Source organism: Montipora capricornis, chromosome 8, assembly GCF_036669925.1.
Source record: "Montipora capricornis isolate CH-2021 chromosome 8, ASM3666992v2, whole genome shotgun sequence".
NCBI classification, from domain to species: domain Eukaryota; kingdom Metazoa; phylum Cnidaria; class Anthozoa; order Scleractinia; family Acroporidae; genus Montipora; species Montipora capricornis.
This window is the reverse complement of record NC_090890.1, coordinates 31,347,798-31,370,297: the sequence shown is the minus strand read 5'-3', so window position 1 is coordinate 31,370,297 and position 22,500 is coordinate 31,347,798. Positions and strand designations below refer to the sequence as shown.

At 40.6% G+C, this 22,500-nt stretch overlaps 1 protein-coding gene and 1 pseudogene across 2 annotated transcripts in view; both read right to left on the bottom strand.

The window, feature by feature from the left end:
* Window positions 1–1,408: 1,408 nt before the first annotated feature.
* LOC138013935 (CD151 antigen-like) lies at window positions 1,409–7,615 on the bottom strand (annotated as a pseudogene).
* Window positions 7,616–11,566: 3,951 nt separating this feature from the next.
* Window positions 11,567–22,500, bottom strand: part of LOC138059203 (roundabout homolog 3-like) — a 12,218-nt gene continuing 1,284 nt past the window's right edge. The window contains exons 1-5 of one of the 2 annotated variants that reach the window (XM_068904764.1): window positions 19,693–19,798; window positions 16,512–17,174; window positions 14,743–15,279; window positions 13,254–13,493; window positions 11,567–12,029 (exon numbers count right to left, since the gene is read on the bottom strand). In XM_068904764.1, coding sequence (XP_068760865.1) covers window positions 11,692–12,029; window positions 13,254–13,493; window positions 14,743–15,279; window positions 16,512–17,174; window positions 19,693–19,711 — 1,797 coding nt within the window. In that variant the 5' untranslated portion in view covers window positions 19,712–19,798 and the 3' untranslated portion in view covers window positions 11,567–11,691. Of the gene's footprint in view, window positions 12,030–13,253; window positions 13,494–14,742; window positions 15,280–16,511; window positions 17,175–19,692; window positions 19,799–22,500 lie in introns of those variants that run through there. The other variant, XM_068904763.1, reaches the window with a different exon arrangement.

The window sequence follows — 22,500 nt, the reverse complement described above, 5'->3', positions numbered from 1 at the left end:
AGTATCGAACTGGCGTTTGGTTTGTCCGATATATTCTGCCAGATACTGTAACACTGCAAAACCAAGACAATCACAAAATTACTTTAAACACTTTTACATTCAAATTATTGGCTTAATTACGCGCTGTACGATTTTATGACCCTGGTTTTACCATGGGGCACTAATCCCGTACGTGGGCAAGTCATGAAATACGGCCATTGTGTCTTACGCAAAGTACAAAATTTGTGTATTCCTTAAATACAGTATAGTTCGTAGCCTGCGTAGCAGCCGTTTCCTTTCCTTTTCCAGGCGGAGATAGGACAAGCGAGCGAGCGCCTGGCGTGAGCAAAAAAATATAGAGAAGTGGGGACGGGGTGAGTAAGAAGGGGGAGGGGGTGGGGAGGAAATGAGTCCCCTTCGCGAGCGTTTGGAAAAGGAAAGGAAAACGGCTGCTACGCAGGCTATATAGTTCGGCAAACACGTATGCCATTTGCCATTTAAAAAATCTTTTTACATTGTCAAAAAAGGTAACCTTTTTTCAGGATCATATTTAGATGAGAAATGAAGATTAATTAAGATGGCATACTTTGAATTATATGCTGAAGTGCTGCCCCACGTACAAAGGCTATAACCCTTTCACTCCTGTAAGGTCCACTTAGACTTGCAGATTTTACTCTGCCTAACACCAGACGACTTTACTCGTCAATGGGGAACCCCACAGGAGTGAAAGGGTTAAGGCTTTCAGATTGTGCGACCACCCAGATTGGATGACCATCTTTGAGGAAGGTTGATTTTGTTCAGAGAATTCGGCCTAGGGCAATCTATTCAAGGGAATATTTCTCTTGTTATCAGCCTTCGTTTCTACCCCGCCCTGTTACAATCGAAACTGCCACCAACCTAACAGACAGTGAATAAATATGATCAAGAGCTACCGAATATATCCCTCTGAAAAAACCCAGAGGAAACCAAGCCAAATGAACAATAAAGCAAACTAATTACTTGATCTTACACATAATGATATGATCTTACTTAATAATATGATCTTTCAAAATAATATTACACTATTATTTCTCTTACTTGAAGATTAGAGGTCTACATTTATTAACATATAATCCCTTCGCCAATTATTTCGCAATCGCCCATAATATCATGTTTGAAATTTGTATATAAATTAATTTGTATCTCCTGAATGCCTCGAAAATACAATAACTACCACAACAGGAATACGTTTTTTAACTGTCTGGGTTAGAAACTCCTGAGACACATACGTTTTCAAAATGTTCCGTCAACATTTTGTACTGTTTTAGTTGACTTCTTCTCTGCACAGATCAGAGTGCGACTGAGGGCATTATGGAGTCTCGCCCCGACGTCGTTCTGTGAATTGAAAAACGTCACCCACAGAAATACTGATTCTCTTGTTTGTTAGTAGGTTGTGGCCTTAGCATCAGTCGAAACACCACCCCCTCCCCCTCCTGGCTGCGCTGAAGATGTCTTGGCTTTTCTTAGTAGTACTCAACTAATCGTACCATACACGAGGAAAGAACAATCCCGGTCAACTGCAATGACAAAAAAGAACGAAGGTTAAGCTGGTAGTATTGTAAAAAAAAACAAATCCAAACCAGAGAGGCCAGAACGTGATTTGAACCCAGGGCAACCACTGGACCACACCACCTCCCTAACTTGCTTAAGGACGGTGCCTACCAATTCAAAGATATTTTTGCTCCGGTTTACGATTATTCAGGAAATGTAGATTTTAACAAGTGTTATTGAAATCCAAAAAAAATTTGGGGGTAACCACACATTTGTCAAAGATAATTCATGAATAATATTTGTAAAAAGCTTTAAAATACAAAGCAATGTATGGTATTCTTTCTCAAATTGAAGCTTAGTTATCTCTCAAAAATGCATGGTTACCCCCAGTTTTCTTTTTGGATACCACGAGTACTTACTAAGACCTACTTTCTCCGGACTGCGCAAAAATATCCCTGTATTAATAAGCATCACCGATAGGAAACCCGAGTATCTCATGATACGCAGAACGTGTGCGCCATAACAATAGTAGGCACCGTCTTTAATCAGGAGCCCATGACAAGGACAAATCCTCAAGATGAGATAAGCAATGCGAGAGTCGAAATCTCAGTCCCCATCGTCATGGTTACGAGAATCCGGCAAAGAGACCAGAGATACCGCTACCGATTCCTTTTTTTTTTCTTCCTGGTGCTTGATTTGATCGCCGCATTAGCAAACGACCAACAACTACAACAAATACCACATGGAAGACACTTTTGTACCGCAAGTTTTTTGAGTTTCTTCGAACGTCCTGTCAAGAGCTAATAAGGTTATAAGAGCATTTTGAAAACTAATTTTAAGACGAGTTTTGGTGATGTCTTATTTGAAATCCGGCATTTGGCATTTCGTTGTTTTAAATACGTTTTGCAGTAGACACACGTGGGCGTCGCGGCATTCCTATTGTTCTATACCGTCTCATAACAAGAGGAATTTGTACATGAGCACTTTATCAAGGGATTATTCGACCTTCTGCTGAATGCCCACTGTACACTGAGTTCTTTCAGGGTCGTAACGAGGTATATGGGATCAGGTATCAAAGGCCTGAAAGGGTCGGGATCACAGCTCTGAGATCTGGAATCACAACGTACGGGATCGGGATCAGAAGTATTTTTCAGGGATCAAAATTCTTATCATTTTTGGGATCCGGGATCAAAATTTTGGGTAAATATATGGGATCAGTTACGACAAAAATATATCTCGTCGTTACGACCCTGTCTTTTGGTTGCTGCACAAAGTCGAATCTGCTCGATTCTCTACTGTAAAATTGGAGAAAAGAACGCCTGATCGAAGGTTACAGTGAACTGGGATTAGAGAATTTGACCCCATGAGTGAGAAAAAGAAACCAAGCCCTTGGTTAAAAGAAAAAAAGATCTGAGACCAAAAGGGACTTGTAACTCGGTTAAGATCTTAGCATATTCAAGTTACGTGATAAGTTTGACGAGTACATCCATACGCTACCATTTATGTGCTAGCAGAAAATTCCCTTACTCGCCGCTTGATTTCAAGAGCATTCAGGCCGTTTTGTGGTAACTTCTGCCAGGTTAGAATAATAGTTATCTCGGCCGAGTGAACCTTATTGTCGTCGTGTGAGATTTCGCACCATTGTCAAGACTTATTCCAACTTCCCTCTCATGTTAGCATGGGGGGAGCCAAGTGCCCTCAAACAATTAGGAATGTTTGACAAGAATACTTCAATCACCCGCCCACCCCATCAACAAAGCTCAACAAATTTAGGCCCAGTCCACGGCCAACAAATTTCATACCTTGTGGTAAATGTTCGAGGGATGGTCCCTTTTACCGCAATCTGGTGTTATCGTTTTACAGCATGATTCCGGAACGGACAAAATCTCATTTTCGGACATCTGCTTCCACAATGTAATGTTCCACGAAGTGTAAGACAAGCCGCCGCAGCATTTATGCTGAAATGAATGCTGCGCATGAGACTAATAGAACAAGCCCAGTGCTTAAATAACGATTTTGTCAGACCATGCTGAGCTCACTTTCTTTTCTCTTCATTTTTTCCCACGATGCACAGAAGGAGGGAATACAAATAACGTAACTAAATCACTCAGTAACGAACGAGCGAACGAATGCATAGATCGCTGGATGAATGCGTGGAGGGATGGATGAATGGATTATTAAGGAGAGAATCTTACCCTCTGTTGAAGACGGTCAAAGGACTTCTTTACATCATCCACGGAGCCATACTCATTCATTCTGTCTATAATGGTTCTGTCTAAAATCCCCCTCAATCTTGGATAAAAATAAAAGACATGATGAAAGTGCTGTAACCATTTTCGAAAGATCGGTGGACCAGTTTATAATAAATAATGGGAATAACCGAAATGAATAATATTAGAGCAAAAGAAAGGAGGTATTTGATGGGAATGCAGCCTGCCCCCTTCACCATGCACATTATGCTTTTATTCACAAGTATATTTCCTTGGGGGAAGCCGGAGATAAGCGCCGGCCTGATGGGCCTTTCAGGCTCGTAACAGAGACTTTACTTCTTTTATATTTTCTTGGGAGTAAAAACAGCCAAGTACTTGGTTGGTTATTAGCAAACTTTTCCTCACACCCGGCCGAAAGAAGCAAAGAATGGCCAATTGATGTTTTTCAGCCACATGCAGTGTCAGCTAGATGAAGTCGTCAGAGCAAAACACGAAAATCCCTGATATCAGCAATTTCCAATGTTAATTTCCAACTTGGTTTTCACACTGATTACTTCTTATAATGAATTGACCACAAATAATTAAAATGGAGTTCGATTGTCCATATGAGTTTACCCCAAGAAGGAAGTTGTTGTCCAATCATGTTTTAACAACCTTCATGAGCGGAAGGTAAGTGCTACGTTGATGTTAAAGGGGCTCTGTCACGGCAGAGAAATTACTCCTCCCTACTCGAAAAAACAACTTACACTTATTCCTCCCTTGTTTTTTTGTTTGCTGTTTTACTTAAACCTTCCTTCATTGTTCCATTTGTTATCTTTACGTTTCGCATGATTTTGTTGCCAGTTTTCAGTCGCGCTGAATTGAGCTAAATTTCGTCATAGGCCACTTAAGTGGATTGACTAATAGAACATTTTGCAGTTGTGTGCTTAGTTACCTGGCCTAAGAATGAAAGTGAGGCTACAGTTGACCTTGGTTTGATAGAAACCTCACTGCTTTTCTTATGTAAATTCCAACTAATTAGCATGAGAACAAAATCATTAACATAAGAAAAGCAGGGAGGTTTGCATCATAACAAGGTCAACTCCAGCCTCACTTCCATTTAAAGGCCAGGTAACTAAGCACATAACTGTAAAAAGGTCTATTCTCTGATATTTACGCCAGCTACAACGGACCAATGATCGATATTATTTAGTTCAGTGATAGGCACATCCTAGTGACAAAATTTAAAAAGTAAAAGTCAGCAAAAAGTCATAATAAGTATGGTTTGTCTACCGTTTGTCTGTTTTGTTGGTGTTTTCAACGGTTCACTGAAGTCCTTTATCTCACCTGCGCGCGATTAATAAAAGCTACAACGCCCATCGAGCACTGGATGATAAAAATAAGTGTCAACATTATCAAGAACTGCAAAATAGAAACAAAAGAAAGAATGCGTAAAAACGGTAAGAGATCAACATGTGTGCTAGATAGTTGCTAGGTAACATCATTTTCGCCAGGAAATATTGACAAGAGCAAGAGCTCATGACGAGGGATAAAACGTCAAAAACACCATCCTTATGCGATAGAGGTCTAATTCTTTCGCTAAACTCTCGGTTTTAGCATTGTTATGGCTTGCGCAACAGTCTTTGTTATTAGACATAAAATTTGTTGTTTCTAGATTGGTAAAATGTTAATTAAATAATCTGAGGTCAAGTTGTTTGAAAGACTGGGTTAGTATAGACCTAGACTGAAATCGTGATAACCTTTCTTCTAACAAGGAAAAAGAGAAGTGCTCTGTAGAGAGAAGAAATCGCTCATTTCTGCCTTTGGGAAACGTGAATTCCAGTTCCGTTAGTTTTAGATGAACTAGCAACGGAAACGTTCGCATAGGCAAAAGGCCAATCACATCACAGTAACTAAAGCTAGCGTTCTGCTTGAGACGCTATCATACACTTTCTCGATTTGATTGGTTTATATGACCTAACGTAGGTGCGGACGTTAAGGGAAGCCGAGTCGTCCCCGCGCTTTTAATCATGTAGTTCAGTTACACCAAATTCAAGAGCAAAACAATGTAGAGAAGATTAAACTTATGAACAATTTTTCCATTTACCGAAACGAGGAAATATCTGTGCTCCTTGACGATTCCATAACAGCCACAGATGCAGACAATCACAATAAGGCCTCCTGTACCAATCATTAGACCAACAATGATAAGAAACCAGGAACTACCAAGAAGCACACTGTAGTCATTCTCAAACAATAGAGTCCAGGCTCCTATTATCACCAGAGCCACGCCGCTTAACTGCAAGAAAAACAAAAAACTGAGGTTTAAATAACGGGATATGCATTATCGTGCTGACAGTGCACACTTCTTGGTTCGCAAATATTTTCCTCCTTATACTGTAGGTTACTGGCACAGGTTTGGAGAATGATATATATTTTATAACCCTTACTGTAACTGCTTAAGTAGCGGTCACAAAAATTGAACCAAGGGAGTCCTAAGAAAACATCGATTCCCTTTGGAAAACTCGTTGGTTCGATCGATGGCAAGAAAGGTTCCCAGGTGGAAGCACACTCCTATGCATATAGTCGCGGTTCAATAAAACCAAAACACAGGGCTAATAAATCCAAGAATTTAATCTCCGTTCACTATTTGATAAGTGAACAAACTGGTTCGATTGGAGAACTTTCATGATATTGTGCTTGGTCTACTCCTGATCTCGCACGTGATTCCAAGTTGGATTGGAGCCAATCAAATCACACATAGTGTTTATCCACCCTGATCGACTCCTGATCTTGCACGTGATTCCAAGGTGGACTGGAGCCAATGGAATCGAACAATAGAAAAACACGGCGCTTCGTGACTACGATGAAAATAAAACGTCCCAATTATCAACACGCGCTGCCTACGGCAGAATGTGAAAGTGTGAAAGTGTTTGGTTAAAGTTATTTTGTGATTGCTTTGGTTTTGCAGTGAAATGCTGAGTGTTCTTCTTAAAAGCCTTGCACCACTTTTGCATCACTGACCAAATGTAACTTTTATAATTTATTGTCAGCGGACAAAAGGCGTAGGCAAATCAGATAATCACATAATATACGAGTTTATATATATATATATATTTATTATATATTATATATATATATATTATATATTATATATATATATATATTATATATATATATATATATTATATATATATATATATATATATATATATTATATATATCGTATATATAATATACGAGTTTTCCGGCACGAATCATGGTTATCTTTTTGATAAATTGCTGCGGAGTGAGCGCAGCGAGCGAGCAGCAACATATTCTGGATTCGTGAGACTGTTAGGACGAATTCTCGAATTCACCACTTTTTGCCAGAATGCATCATAGTTAGCCAGAATGCGCTGCTCCATTCACCAGCTTTTTCCAGAATGCATTGCATTTGAGCAGAACGCCGCGAAACACTCGTAAGCATTCGGCGAAACAACACATCACGATGTACAAGCAAAAACCCATAAGGATTCGTTGCCGCCGGTCGGGCGTATATTCTACAGCCGAGAGGAGTTATTTGCTCTTCGATCTCGCAAATTTGCTCAGGATGCCAGGGCTCATTTCCAACAGCTGAAGCGCTTTGGTTTGCTCCGATACCGCGGACCAAGGCTTAAAAACAGGGGAAGGAATAACACTCGAATTTGCCCGATTCCAACTAAGAAGCTACGACAACCTAAAGTGTATGGCATACCTACTATTCTATCGACTAATGTCAGGTCACTGCCCAAGAAAGTAGATGAGAGCCAGCAAATCGCAGAACTAAACTCTGCTGGGGCAATTTGCATAACAGAGTCTTCGCTGTCTACTGATATTCCAGATTCCCGCGTTGCTATTCCTGGCTTCAATCTATTTCGCAAGGACCGTATTAACATTACAGGAGGTGGAGTGTGTGTTTATTTAGACCAGAAATTACCGTGTAAATTATTACAGTCCAGCGATCAAGAGGATGTTGAGTCGTTGTGGATTTCAATGCGACCTCATAGTTTGCCAAGGCAAACAACATCTATTGTTTTAGGTGTTATCTATCACTCGACCAGCAATCGTGAGCCCGAGAATGTTATTCTTCGTGATCATATACAAAGGAACCTTGATGCGCTGCTGTTGATGCAACCTAATGCACTTGTTGTGTTAACTGGCGATTTTAACCCTACTTCGACTGGGTTTCGAGCACAATATATAACGGGTGAACCAACTGAAACAACTTGTATCCTTCAAAACTCGCGATACTGGCACGCTGGACTGGTTTTTTACCAACAGACCCAAGCTATTTACCCTATCACAGCTTCCGAAGGTCGGATCATCGGATCATTACACTACCTTAGCTAAACCAGTATCCGCCCCTCTCCGCACTACCCACACAACTGAGAAAATTGTTGTGCGTGTTATGCGAGATGCGTGCGTGGCGTGCTCTCGGACAATGGATAACTCAAAAGGATTGGACCCCAATTCTTAATGCCTCCTCGTGCGAGCAAAAGTTTCAACTGTTCATGTCTGAGCTTGATGATACCATTTGTATTTTCCTCCCGCAGTAGACCATAAAGAAACATTCTACTGATCGCCCTTGGATAACTAGTAGGATCAAATTGTGGATCGGTAAACGCCAATGCTCATTTTCCAGACACGGAAAGGACTCAAATGCCTATCGTCATTGGAGAGACAAAGCTCAAGTTGCAATAAAAACAGCAAAACATCACTACTATCAGAAAAAGGTTGCGGAGGTCAAACATGTGAATCCTGCGAAATGGTGGAGGGAAATGAAAAAGCTAGCAGGATGCCAGGATGCTAAGCAGGAGTGGTACCATCAGTTCCTTGATAAAGAAACAGATATTAAGCGTTAAGCAAATAAGATCAACAGTTATTTTGTTGGGTTGACTGGCCATTTCCAACCACTGTGTCAAGGTGTTCCCCCGCTATCTGTTCCTGTTGAATTTTTAATTTCAGAATTTGATGCATATAAGTCCTTGTCATCGCTTCAGACATCGAAAGCAGTCGGCCCTGATAACATACCTAACCGGCTCCTGAAAGAGTTTGCCCTAGAGTTAGCCCCCCTTGTTTGTGACATTTACAACCAGTCTCTAAGGAAGGGATACATACCAGCTTTTCTGAAATCTTCTATTGTTACGCCTATCCCTAAAGTGTCTCTCCTCGGGCTTATTGAACAAGATCTAAGGCCTATATCTCTTTCTTGTACCATGGCAAAGATTATGGAGGGCTTTACCTGTTCCAGACTCCTATCCCAGTTGGATGGCAAGATCGACCCCTGTTAGTTCTCCCGTAAGGGGCATTCTAAGACAGATGCCCTTCTATATATGCTTCAAGAGATCTACGAAGCAGTTGATGGTGGTGAGGCGTCGGCTCGGGTATTCTTCGCAGACTTTTCTAAAGGGTTTGATTTGATTCATCACTCAATATTGATGCAGGAACTCAGTCGCTGATCTCGAAGTTCATCCAGTTCTTTTATCTTGGATTACATCATTTTTGACATACCGGAAGCAAGCAGTTAGAATCGGAAGTACGTTGTCTGATTGGCTGACACTAAAAGGAGGAGTACCACAAGTAACTAAATTGGGAATGATCTTCCTTACGGTGATGACAAACAGACTGCTCTTTGACTGGCGGCTGCGCATCAAATACGTCGATGATACCAGTGCTCTCGAAATAATTTCAAGGAACTCCCCTAGCTTATTTAATGTCTTGGCTTCAGACATTCATAATTTACCATTGCTCATAATATGAGACTCAATCCAACTAAGTGTAAAGAAATGCACATTAATTTCCTACGCAACTCTAATTGTCTCATTAATCCCATAATAATTGGCGGCAATTTCATCAATAGTGTCAATACCTATAAGATCTTCGGAGTTATTATGGACAATGACCTGAAGTGGAACTCTCATGTTGATTACATTATTAAGAAAGCTTGTAAGAAGTTATATTCACTTAGAGTTCTGAGCAGAGCCAGGGTGTCCCAACCCAACATGTTGAGGATATACCTTGCCTCAGTTCGGCCAGTTTTGGAGTATGCAGTACCGGTCTGGCAGGACATTCCTGCCTATCTGTCCGAAGCCATAGAGCGAGTGCAAAAAAGGGCGCTTAACATAATTTACCCCGAAGCAGAGTCATACGCTCATGCACTACAATTAGGTAATCTAGATAGGTTAGATGATAGAAGAGTACACTTGTGTTACAAATATATGGCGAAAATGAAGTCCCCGAGCCACCCTTTGCATCATCTGCTCCCCAGTCCACTCTTGGACGCGCCTAACTTTCCCTTAAGGCAGAAAACACAAAAGTATTATCTTTTCCGGAAGAAGCAGGCCTGAAGGACTAAGAGAGTAGAAAACGTTTTTACTTTTAAATATTTTGTGACTCTTGATATTTTATGTGACTAATTGATAGTATCACAAGTATTGTTATACTTGTAAATTATTGTATTTTAGATAATTTAAGATTGTAAAACGTACTCGTTAATTCAGTTGTTTTACTGGAAACCCCTCGCTCTTGTTGTTCCAGATATGGTACTTAGCAAATCGAATATTCAGAAGCTTGTTTCCCAGCACACAAGGGGCCGTTACACGTTTCAACCCTTGCGGGTTTCTGGTACAAGTGAATACTCAGAACAATTCAAAATCTAGATTAAGTCCTCGCATATAAATCTCATTGCACAAAGTTCTGTCACTAAATGTTTCAATGTTCAGAAACATAATAGTCAACTTCCATACTTTCTTCCACCCATTTTCATAATTCTGCCAAATAATCGCATTTAAGCTTCCATACATCAAACTTCCGGACATCGCAGGGAAGAGTGACTTCGTCTTCAGTGCATCCAAAGGAAAATACCTTGTGCCTTACTCACTTCTATGAACCGTTGCTTTTCTTACCAATGCTACACTCTTTCTCTTTTTATAAGAATATATTTAATATGAATCTCGAGACTGAAATTTGCAAAATGTTAAGAATATTTTAAGGATAAACCCGAGGCTGAAATAACGATATAATTTTGTGTGTTGAAAATCTGAAAGTACAATACAATTATACGTTTTTTAACTTAACCGAATAAAATTACTTCTTTCTCTAAACGTAGTTGAAACAAAATCGATCACAGTGTTTCTGTGAGAAATGCACTTTTTTTAAGCCAAAACGCCCAAGTGTCGTCTGACGTGACATCTTGACGTAAAAAACAAGATCTTTATAAAAAAGTGTATATGAATCAGAATGTTCCGCTGTTGGAGACTGAAAATTATAGTTGCTGATTGCGTGAAATTAAGTAATTGTTAGTTTCGTTTTTTTTAATATTTAGGGTATCATGAAGAACAGATCAATAGAGAATGTGACAGATAACGGAAATTCCGTAGTGATCTACAATCGCAGTCATAAGTGGTTGGAACACCCAACCCTATTCTCCCGTGCAATGTTGGATAGCGCAATGCACCCAAACTAACTGTTCAGTGCGTTTTAGTTTCCAAACAACATTGAAAGGTGGGAGAGGGAGGGATGCTCGATTAATTCTGTCAGTGTACCAAAAAAAATGTGTCACTGACTGTATGTAAATTTCAAATATATTCGATAGCGTCTGATGTTGCAGTGATTGAGAACACCAGAGTTAAGATTGTATCGAGCAAGATTGTGATAAATAAATATAACATATTAAAAGTTGTGACTTGTGGAGAACACTGCTTATTTGGAGGCAATGATTCTTCACACCACAGCATTACCATCTGTTAGATTCACTAGTTAATACCTTCTAATCTTTCATTTGTGTGTAAACTGTTTCCTACTAAAGAGGTTTAAAAAATCAATCAGACTGTTTTAATATCCGCATCTAACATCGTTTTAAGAGTTGATCGCTCGTTTATTTGCATTACACATAGCGCTAATCCTTCATTATGAACTTAGTTTTGGACAGAGTTGAGATGTTGCAAAATTGTTGCAAAGTTCCCGAACGTTCCTACGAAGTGAAATAGAAAACTTCCACTTCAGTTGGGCGGAATTTGTAAGTGCCAGCAAGGAATGTTCGAGCGAAAGAACTTCCGTAAGCATGGCCTGCTGGTGGACTGTAAGTGACACCAAGGTTTGAATACGAAGACGTACCAGATGATGCAAGGTTTGAAATGTAAATATCGTATCCTGATCCAAACGTAGGTCCAAATCTATTGCAGTCGTTAATGGAATACCCATTCAAACTATATCGACCCGTTTGTGGCAGCTTTGTTGGCGCCCATCCTGGCTTGTTGCGCAACGAGAACAAAAAGGCAGTAGCATCGTAGCGATGAGAACAACCAGAACCTTAACGAAAGAAAGGAATCAATCAATCAATCAATCAATCAATCAATCAACAAAGAAACAAACAAAAATAAAATAAATAAATACAAAAATAAATAAAATAAGCAATGGGTTTCAGACAACAGCTTCACACGTCCTGTACGTGCCTGTCCTAAACAGTAACGTGAACTGGGCCTAAATTGAAAGAGAATCTTCACTTTCATTCCGGAGGAGAATAAAAAATAAAATATAAAAATAATGATATAGTAATATTTTATTTAATTGTTAAGTGTATTTAGGGATGCCATGGGGCACTAACTATGGGGACACTGTACGGAAATCAAATCAAATCGTACGTTGGTTTTTAGGAGAAGGGAAGTCTGGGGTACCCCACGCAGAAAGACCTCTCACTGAGTACAGGGATGTACTGAGGGGACTGAGGGATGTACAGGGGACCTCTCAGTACAGGGATGCCATGGGGAACTAACTGGGGACACTGTACAGAAATCAAATCAAATCATACGTTGGTTTTTAGGAGATGGGAAGTCTGGTGTACCCCACGGAGAAAGACCTCTCAGTACAGGGATGTACTGAGGAGACTGAGGGTATTGAGGGATGTACAGGGGACCTCTCAGTACAGGGATGCCATGGGGCACTAACTGGGGACACCGTACAGAAATCAAATCAAATCATACGTTGGTTTTTAGGAAAAGGGAAGTCTGGGGTACCCCAAGCACTGAGTACAGGGATGTACTGAGGGGACTGAGGGTATTGAGGGATGTACAGGGGACCTCTCAGGAGAAAGACCTCTTAGTGCAGAGTAGAGAACCAACAAACTCAACCTTCATATGACGCCAAGTCTGGGAATCGAACCCCCGCAACATTGGTGGGAGAAGAGTGCTCTCAGGAGGAAACCATGTATGCGAAAATTGCAAACAAATTTGTTTAAAGACCCTTTCAAAATGTTGCTGGTACCAGGATAAAAAAGTTCTAGAATTCTTATTTTCACTTTCAAATTTCTTGGGAGCCGGCATCTTGAACAGTTGCATTGTGACGCTATCCGATTACGCTATTGTTGTAAATAAATAAATAAATAAAGTTCAAAAACGCTGAAAACACTTTATTTCTTTGCGCGCCTTTTCTTGCTCTCCGCCCCCCCCCCTCCCCCTCGAAAAAAAAAAACCCAAGAGCGACCCCGTTAAGGGGGTTGCAATGAAGAGTCCCAGTTAAAAAACAAGGAGATCTTACTTTTCCATGATATTCCAGTGTATCCGCCGAACACATACTTTCCAACTTGAACTATTGTAACGGTTGGTCCTTTGTTATTGCATTGTCGATGAAAAGTGGTGGAGGCCCAGCCGTGATTGGACGCCTTATAACATCTCTTCCATTTGTAAGAACCGCGAGGCATGATGGGTGTTAGCCAGGTCTTGAGTGCCGCTAAGTACTGCTGGTTATTTCCAACGATGCTTGAGGTTATAAAAGCCTCTGAAGAAATGAACGAATCAGAATACAATTAAACAAGTAGGTTTAATAAATGTCCATGATGCCTTAACCGTATTTTCATTGTCGTTGTTTATCATTATCATCATCATCTGTTTATTTCAAGTTTTGTTTCTCGATATATTGGAGCTAAAATACTGCGGACATGAATTTCTATGAAAGGGTTCAAGGGTTTCGTTTTATAGTCACGCTTCAGGGTCCTGAAGGGAAGTATTCACTGAAATTTAACTTTCCAGTTGAGACAAAATACTAACTTAAGCTTATGCTCCGTTCACACCAAACCTTACCCATGTTTTGAAGATGTTTAGTTAAACAAGGTTTCAAAGTGTTTTCTTTTTGACCAATGAATACTGATTTTTGTCGACAACAAATTTAGCACAGATCAAAGCATGTATTGAAACTTATCTGAATCTGATGAAAAAGCCGGTGCTACATTTTTCTGACTGATTTTCAATTTGTTAATTCCTGGTTAATTCAAAATGTCTAGTTGGTGTGAATGGGGTATTAGTGCCTTGTTTTGCAAATCAACTGGGAGAAATGACCGAGGTAAGTATGGGGAAGGAGGTGCACTCTCGATTACGTGACAAAAAAATGCTGAGTAGTCCAGATTAACTAAGGCAGCGTTTAAACGAACGCGGTTTCATTTGTAACCGCACCGTTTTCAATGCGGTTACACCTTCTGTTTACACGACACCGATCGAGACTGTTGCCTAAATCGTGTCGATTTAAAACCGCGGTTTCATCTCTCGTGTAAACAGCGAAACCGCATCGATTTGAATACGTTACTATTTTGGCGCGAAATTTGCAATGTTCAATTCAAAATAGTGAATGTAGCACGTAGTGCAGCGCTCGCTTATACCATCGTGATTTTGACGCGGTTTCGAAGTCATGAAACTGTGTCGATGTGAGACAGCGTTCGTGTAAACGCTGCTTAAACCAAATGAAGAATATGTGGACGATTCCAGTAATCACTCGAGCACTCGAGTGGCACTTGTCTCAGAAACAAACAATTTGTTCAGCACTGTGAAAGTACGTTACCCTTGAGGGGAACCTCCACTAAAACAACAAATTGTTTGAACTTTTTCCAAATGAAAGGGTTTGTATCTAATATAAATGAATTTCAAAAACGCTTGTTTGTTTGATTTTAACAATTTAAGCTCTTAGAAACCGAAGTTGTTTACCTTTTGCCGTTTAACGCTAAATCTCTCTGTTGAATAAACTGATGCTTTCTAACCTTGAACTTCAACGTAGGTACTAGTTTCTACGTCAAAGACTTGAGTACTTGTTGCAACACAGAGATAATTTCCTGTATCGCTGGACGTTAGGTTTGTAATAATCAACGCTCCCTTGGTCTGTTGAGTCCGCCCAAGTGGCAGCTGACCCCCTTTCTTCTTCCAGCTTATCAGTGGTTGTGGATCACCAGTAGCGCTGCAGTTTAGCCTCAGATCAGCTCCTAATATTGCGCTTACTTTAGCAGGTGGCTCAACAGTGAACTGAGGAAGGGAAACAACAACCACGAAAGTTTTTTCTTCAAAGCGACCCAAAAGATTTTCTGCTGAACAGAAGTAGTAGTCTGAGTCTTCTTTGCGAACTTGTAAAACTTGTAAAGCGCTGTTGTTGTACTTCACTCTCCCCTGGGGTAATTGGCCAGTGGATTTTCTCCACATAACCACTGGTGCAGGATGTCCAGTCACGTGACAAAGTGGAAGCGTTAGAGTGCTTCCTTCAATAGCATAGCGAGGTCCCGGATCTAGGGAAACACGAGGGTGAACTGAAACAAAAGAAATTTTTTTTTAGAACCACAACATAACCCGTAACCCATTCAGGGGCGTAGAGACCATATACGCACCTACGCACGTGCGTACCTCGAAAATTTAAGAAAATATTTATTTATTTATTTATTTATTGGCGAAAAGCGACTTTTACAGATGCAAGAGTTTTCTCTTATTGTATCCCTGCTATTTTACGAAAAGAAAACATTGTCTCATTTTAACACGAGAGTTCAAAACCCAGTCATCACAACCACAGCAACAAAATGAAAAAGCCAAAATAAAATTGATCGAAATCCACCAATACAAGGACTTGACCTTTGACCCTTCATTTTCTCCCCTTTTTCTGAGAGATTTCCAAAAGTATTTGACCCGATCTGAGGGCAGCGTGAAACGCTGTCATTTCAGGGTCAGAACTTATGAGTTCATGAGGTGTTCAAAGTACTCAGTTGAGAAATTGAGTGGTAAATTAATTAAATGGCCCAGAGATCAATAAGCGACTTCTTTAACCGGAGTGTAATTAACGAGATCAGTGAAGTCCCAGACTCTGGTCGAGACACTTGATCAAACACGTCCCCACCTATATCCAGGGATATATGAGACTAAAAACCCCTCTTCGAAGCACTGTGAGTGAGGAGTGGCTGTCCTCTTTCGCAATTCTCCACATATACAAGCACAAGAATGTGCATATTTCCGTCGTAAAGGGAGGCGTCTCGCCCTTTCCCGTAGCCACACTTTCAGTTTATAATACACTATTCTAGTATGGTACAGTAGTACAAAAGGTTGATAAATAAACAACAAAGGTACTGAATAGTTAGCGTTCTTTTGTGCTTTGATTTATGAAACTTTTCCCTGGTGGAAAACATGGAAAAGGGCATTTCCAAGGCGCTAAAAAAATTTTTTTCCTGGGGGAGCATGCCCTTAGACCCTCCTAGAGCCTTCGCCTTCGCTTCTCGTTTCACTACGCCTTCCTGTGTGTAACTAAACGGAAAAACCACGCAACGCCCCTGCCATTGTCGATTCCTTTCATTAGACCTTGGACCATCAGTTTACGTTATTATATGTGGCTAAATTATTTTATTTAGCTAGTATCCAGGGGCATGTACATGTAATCACATCAGTTAGCTCTGCCTTCTGCTTGCTTGTTAGGTTTCAATGATATTTTTTTGGTCAATGGCGGGTTTGGCCAGGTCCGTAGAAAAGAAAGAACTGATTATTTTCAAACGAAATTTACCGTTCACGTCGAGCCACACCAGAGATTGTGCCTGTCCCAAGATGTTTGATGCGGAACACTTGTATCTACCCGAGTCACTTTCAATCACCTTTGGAAAAAGCAACTTTCCTTGTGAGGCTGTTGGCAAACGTGTTTCTGACTTTCCTTCCAGTTTACTCCATGTAATTGAAGGTTTAGGATTACCGCTGACTAAACACTGAAGAGATGCTGTTTGAGTTTCATTAACTGTCACCTTTGCCGGCGAAACAGCGATGGTGGGAGGTGCGATGGATTCACCAGGCTCTCCTTTCGCTCCTGGTATACCTGTGGTTCCTGGGTCTCCTTTCTGTCCTTTTAACCCGATTTGTCCCCGAGGCCCCGTTGGTCCCATGATACCTTGCTTTCCACTCTTTCCAGGCGATCCCATAATTCCTCTGTCCCCTTTATTTCCGTTCTTTCCTCGCCTTCCCCGGTGGCCCCTTTGTCCTTTCGGTCCAGGTAGACCGGGAGGGCCTGGGGGCCCTGGCATATATTTACCGTTACTTGACTGGTAAAGTCTTTTTTTCAGCTCTGATAAAAGTTGATCAATCTTTGATCTCTCTTCTTCTGTTTGCTTGTTTTCAGTTTCGTTTTTGTTGGAATCTGCCCGGCGTCTGTGACGATGAATGTTATCCTTCTGAGATTCTACAAAAACCATAAAATGAAAGGACGTTGTCAGTTGATAATGCCAAGAGATCGTTGATAGAATTAGTTTATATGATTTATAAGTGACCGGTCAAGAGAGATTTTGATGGAAAGGCCTTTGCCATTTTTTATGAAATTGTTTGACACGTTCCTGTATTAGTAGATATCAGTCGATATTTAACAATTATTCACCAAAGGCGAGGTGAATATCGCGTAGTAATCTCCTCAAGTGCAACCAATCAGCGCAGAGAATTTTCAAAAATTACCCACGTAATTATTCTAATAGTCGATATTAGCCGATGTCATAGGAGTGTTAATCGAGTGATGTCTTCATTTTCACAACATTTTGCCTGAAAATCAAAACACCGCTGCGATTGTTAATTACGAAGACAATCAGTTTTGGCTTGAATTGAAAAATACGCCCTCTACTTCAACGTCGAATTTTTTTTATTATGGATCCTAGTCATCAATTTCCGCTTTAAAAGCGACGATGTGTATGTATAATATACGTTTTCCAGAGCAAAACACCTGCAGGAAATTAATGGCAGAACACGATGGTATTCATATTGAACACATGCAGCTGCCATATGCAACGACCATACCTTCCTCGTAAAAATATTGCTGGTTACCCAGCTAGTTTAACTTAATTCCACCACTCCAGTAGACAGCAAAGTCCTTCATTGTACATGCACGCAGTCACGACTCAAAAAGTGCTATTGATGCTCCATCCACATTGATGGGTTTTCGTTTGAAGATCTAATACTTGGGAGTTTAAGCACCCGCGTTTTTGAGACGCGGACGGCAACCGGAAGAGAACATTTCACGTGACAGGACAAAGGTGTCTCCCAGATTTTTATACTAATCATCTCTATTGGAAAAAAGATACTTAGCACTGTAAATGTAGTTATGTGAAGACAAGTTAAAAGGGAAAACAGCTCACTTCCGGTTGCCGTCCGCGTCTCAAAAACGCGCGTGCTTAAGCTCCCTATTCATCAACACTACAACGCCAAAGGAATATCCGAGGAAAACGCTACAGCAAAACCGAGAACTTTAAAAAATATGATGTCAGGGCGGAGAACCCTTTGGAAAACGCAGAAGTTTGAAGAGTTTTGAAGAGAGTGTCTTAAAAAGCGACAAAAATTTTTTTTCGTTAAATTCATCGTTATTGAGCGCTGTAGTGTGCAAAACCGAATATAGGAAATCTTGCAACAAATAGGACTGCATCTTTCACAAACACGCCATATAAGTTTGTTTCTTTTGTATTGACAGATGTTTTAGGTTTTCGCTCTGGATTCGATTTGCGCCTGCGCAAATGCCACTGAAGTGTCTTTGTCGACGATCGAAAAAAATGGGAGTTAAACCGTGTCTCGGCTCGTTGTTACGTTAAATCAAGAACTTAACGGGTAGCAATATGTAACGACGTCGAAGCGAAAATGAAAGATTGTACCGTTGTCTTAGGGATGTGTCAAGCCACCTAAAAACTTCTAACCGAACCATTTGCTCATCCGAAACTGCTACGTGACCTTTTTAACTGCCAAAAGTTGCAAAAATACACCTTCCGAAAACGTATAATGGGACTACGTTTCCCTGGTTGCGAGTCTTTGAGGTGATGTTTTGGTAATGAAATCTAAATTCATAGAACAGGTTTAACTCTCTCGAACACATATTTCACCGAAGATTATCGTTGGGTGCCCCTGATGTGTATTTCCCCACTTAAGTAACTTGCGCGCGGCCTGATTCAATGTGTCCACGTATGACGCACCGTGACAAGTGCCAAGATGTTTTTCCTCAATTATGTTCACGTAATCTCTTGCTCTTCGACCATTTTCTTTTAAGTCATAATTCCCCAAGACTTACTCATGTCCCGATTATTCCTTTCGCGCTTGCAGCTTTCAAGTCGAGATTAGGGAGTTTAAGAAACGACAACGGCTACGGCAACGACAACGCCAAAAAGCAGTAATATTATTGGTTAAAAGAGCAAGAAATGATCGTGTTGCTCGTGCGGAACGCATTTTTGAACATTTCTCTCCAGCACTCGTCAAAACTACTACGTGACAGAAGTGACCAAATTTATGGTTTTTACGACAACGTGGACAAACCACAGTTAATCTTTCAGTCTCACTCTCAGACTTCAAATCCGTCCGTGCCAATCCAATTATTGGGCACTTTGCCCATGTTGTATTTTATTATTCAACACAGTCCAAATATGGTCATAGCGCGGTCAATATTCGTCGTGCGCACTCAACGTATATCCTGCGATATGCGTCATTTTTTCTGTCGCGGAAAAAAATAGTAGTTTTTCCAGCTTTTTTTTCTAATAAACGTAAAAAATTGGGCTTTGTCATCAATGTGTTGAATAATAAAACAATTATCCTGTTCAATCTTGCGGAATATCGCCTGATTTTAGCCAACTTGGCCTACCGCCTCGTCGGCTAAGTATCAGGCGATATTCCGCGCGATTTCGCGGGATAATATAAACAAGATGGAATAATAATGAAATACTTAGAATAGTTCAAACCTATATTTTGAAGTGACATTTTCGTCGCCGTAGCCGTCGTTTCTTAAACTCCCTATTTTTCCTGGTATTCCACACTTCATATGTACTAGTAATAGTCTTCACTACATCTGCTCCCGCCTACGATAATATGAAAGGCAGTTGAAATACCTTAAAGGGCCTACTGACGTATTTTTTGGGGTGCGTTGCTAAGGATGTAATAGTTAACTAACTTGAGAGAATTTGGCATTATTTTGGTTAGTTTCCAACTTTTGTAAGCCAATGACCCTAAATGTGACGTCACCATGCCACGCCCATGGTCACGTGACCAATAAAAGAAAACTCTAAATTTCTCTACGTGCTACTCAATTTGGGTATTTAATCAGTGGTTTCATAATTTGTATTCGTTTTTGCATCCAGTCAAGCATGGTTTTCTTTTTATTTTTAAAAATGTTATTTTTAGAGAGATAAACGATACTGAAATACCTGTCGGAATCGTGTCGGTTGCGTGACAATAGTTAAGCCATTTTGATAATGTCGTTTTGAAGTGTTAAGTGATGTGTGAATTGAGAACTTGGGGTCAAATCGTTGTTGACAATACAATTACATCGGAAATCATGAGAATGTACACGACCAATCAGAATAGAGAGAGTTGTCTCAAAAGGGGAGCGGTTGAAAAGAGAGAGGAAGGAGAAAAATCTTGTAATACGAGGGAGATCAATAAATCGTTTTTAAAAATTGTGAGAGTGTTGGATAACTTTGGAGGCATTCCCAACACAAGTGGCACCTCCGACAGGACAAGTGGACGAAGTGTCGCTTGAAGAAGAGCAAGGATCCGCGACAATTCTTGGGATTCGCACAAGCTACAGGGCGTTTGTGTACATCGCGGCTCAAACAAGAGCGGGCATCTGTTATCTGGGATCTGTGCGTTACGTACTTTAAACCACTCAGTATCGGTGAGCCAAATTGTGAGAGCAAAAGAAAGTGACGAAAAAGCAATTGCAGGAACTAGAGGGGAACCTTCGAACTCTAGAGTTCACCCGTAAAAAGACCGCGGAATTGGTGACATCGAATAACATCGATGTAATCTCGAGACACGAGGACTCAATAACTTTGGAGGCATTCCCAACAATACCCATAAAATTTTCAAAAAAGATGATTTGAAAAAATCAATGCTTAGCTATATTTTGTATTTGGAGGTGAAACGTACCATATTTAAAAAAATTAATTCAGTTTAAAGAAATTTAGCTTTTTCTCAAACCTGAAGTCAGTTCGTTAACGCATGCGCAGTTGATCCGAGAACGAGTTCGAGAAAGGGCGAGGAAAAACCTTCGATGCAAACAACAGTTCGCGCGGTGATTTTTGCTTGTGAGTGGGTTTCCTGGTTGGCTCACGATACGATGATATCAGTCACCGGAAGTAACATTTCACTTCCTTAGCAACGCGCGAAAAATACGTCTTTGGGCCCTTAAACATGTCGCCCCTGCTTCCGATTTGCATCTGACAAATCGTCGCCCCTGTTTCTGATTTGTGTCTGAAAAAAATGAATTTCTGAATTTCAATCGCTAACCCGAACAGCACTTTGTTTCTCCTTGCGATTTTCTACTTCATGACTCCCAAAACACTTCGGTCGCGAGAACACCTTGCGCGCCCGGTTGAGCAAATCGAGACATTTACCCTTTTTACGCGGGGACTTATGTAGGTTGCCTCCTCGGGCCACCAAAACCCTGCTGGGGAAATTACTATGTCACTGTAACGCGCAAGCTGCAATGACAGGCAAAGAGCTGAACAGAAGGTGCCTCGGAAAAGAAATTGGATATCTGGCATTGATCTTCCTCAAAAACGCAAAGTAAACATAACCGAAAGAAAGGTACCACTATACTAAATATAATAGACATTCTTGGCCGCCATTACTTTAAGATGCAGACGATGACATTTTCTGGGACTGAGTTTCATGTGAGGATGGAAAAAGACATTGTTTCCAACTCAGTTCCAATCAGTCAGACCTGACTCTGATGGGAAGAGGTGCTTTTGACTCTTGTCAAATTCCTCTGGGCCTGCCCCACTTCCCACCCTGGGGCATAACTTTGATAGGTGAATAAATGCTCTCCCATATATTCTTATGACATAAAGACCGAGTGATCGTATTTCAAAAACGAGACCAGTTGGGTAAATAACATTCATGCAAAACATGTATTCTCTCGACAAATCACTCGGACGATACTAGCCTCTTTATGATCTTTAGTTTTAGCTATCGCCCGGCGTTGTCAATCAATGGTTTCCGATCGATTGATTGCAATCAATACAATCAATAATAATCAATAACAATCCATTGATTGTTATTGATTGGTGCAACCAATCGATAATAATCGATACTCACACTCGGAGTCTTAATTGCTATTGATTACCATTGATTTCTATAGAAAATCATTGATTAATAATTCATTATGCAACTTTCTGGCGCGTGTTAGCGTGGGCGTGCTTCACTGGTCCCGGGCATATTTACACGATTGCGCACTTTTATCGTTGCACTTCAACCGGGATTCCCAGAACACACTTGTTACGGAGTTTGCTTGTTCCAGAGATGGCGAAGCAAGTTGAAATGTCAGTGCGCTGTGTCGTCAAGGGCTATCACGAATGCCCTTTTGAAGTGAATGTTCAAGATGTATGTTCTTGGCCTGCATGCGTATATGCAGGCAGCATGACAGTGAGCGCAGACAAAAACAATTTCCTCAACCAATTAACAAGCTGGAAGAGAGTGACACTGAAGAGACTTGAAGACAATTTTGTTCTTGTTTCGAGACGATCAGAGTCTAGTAATTTAAGTGAGCT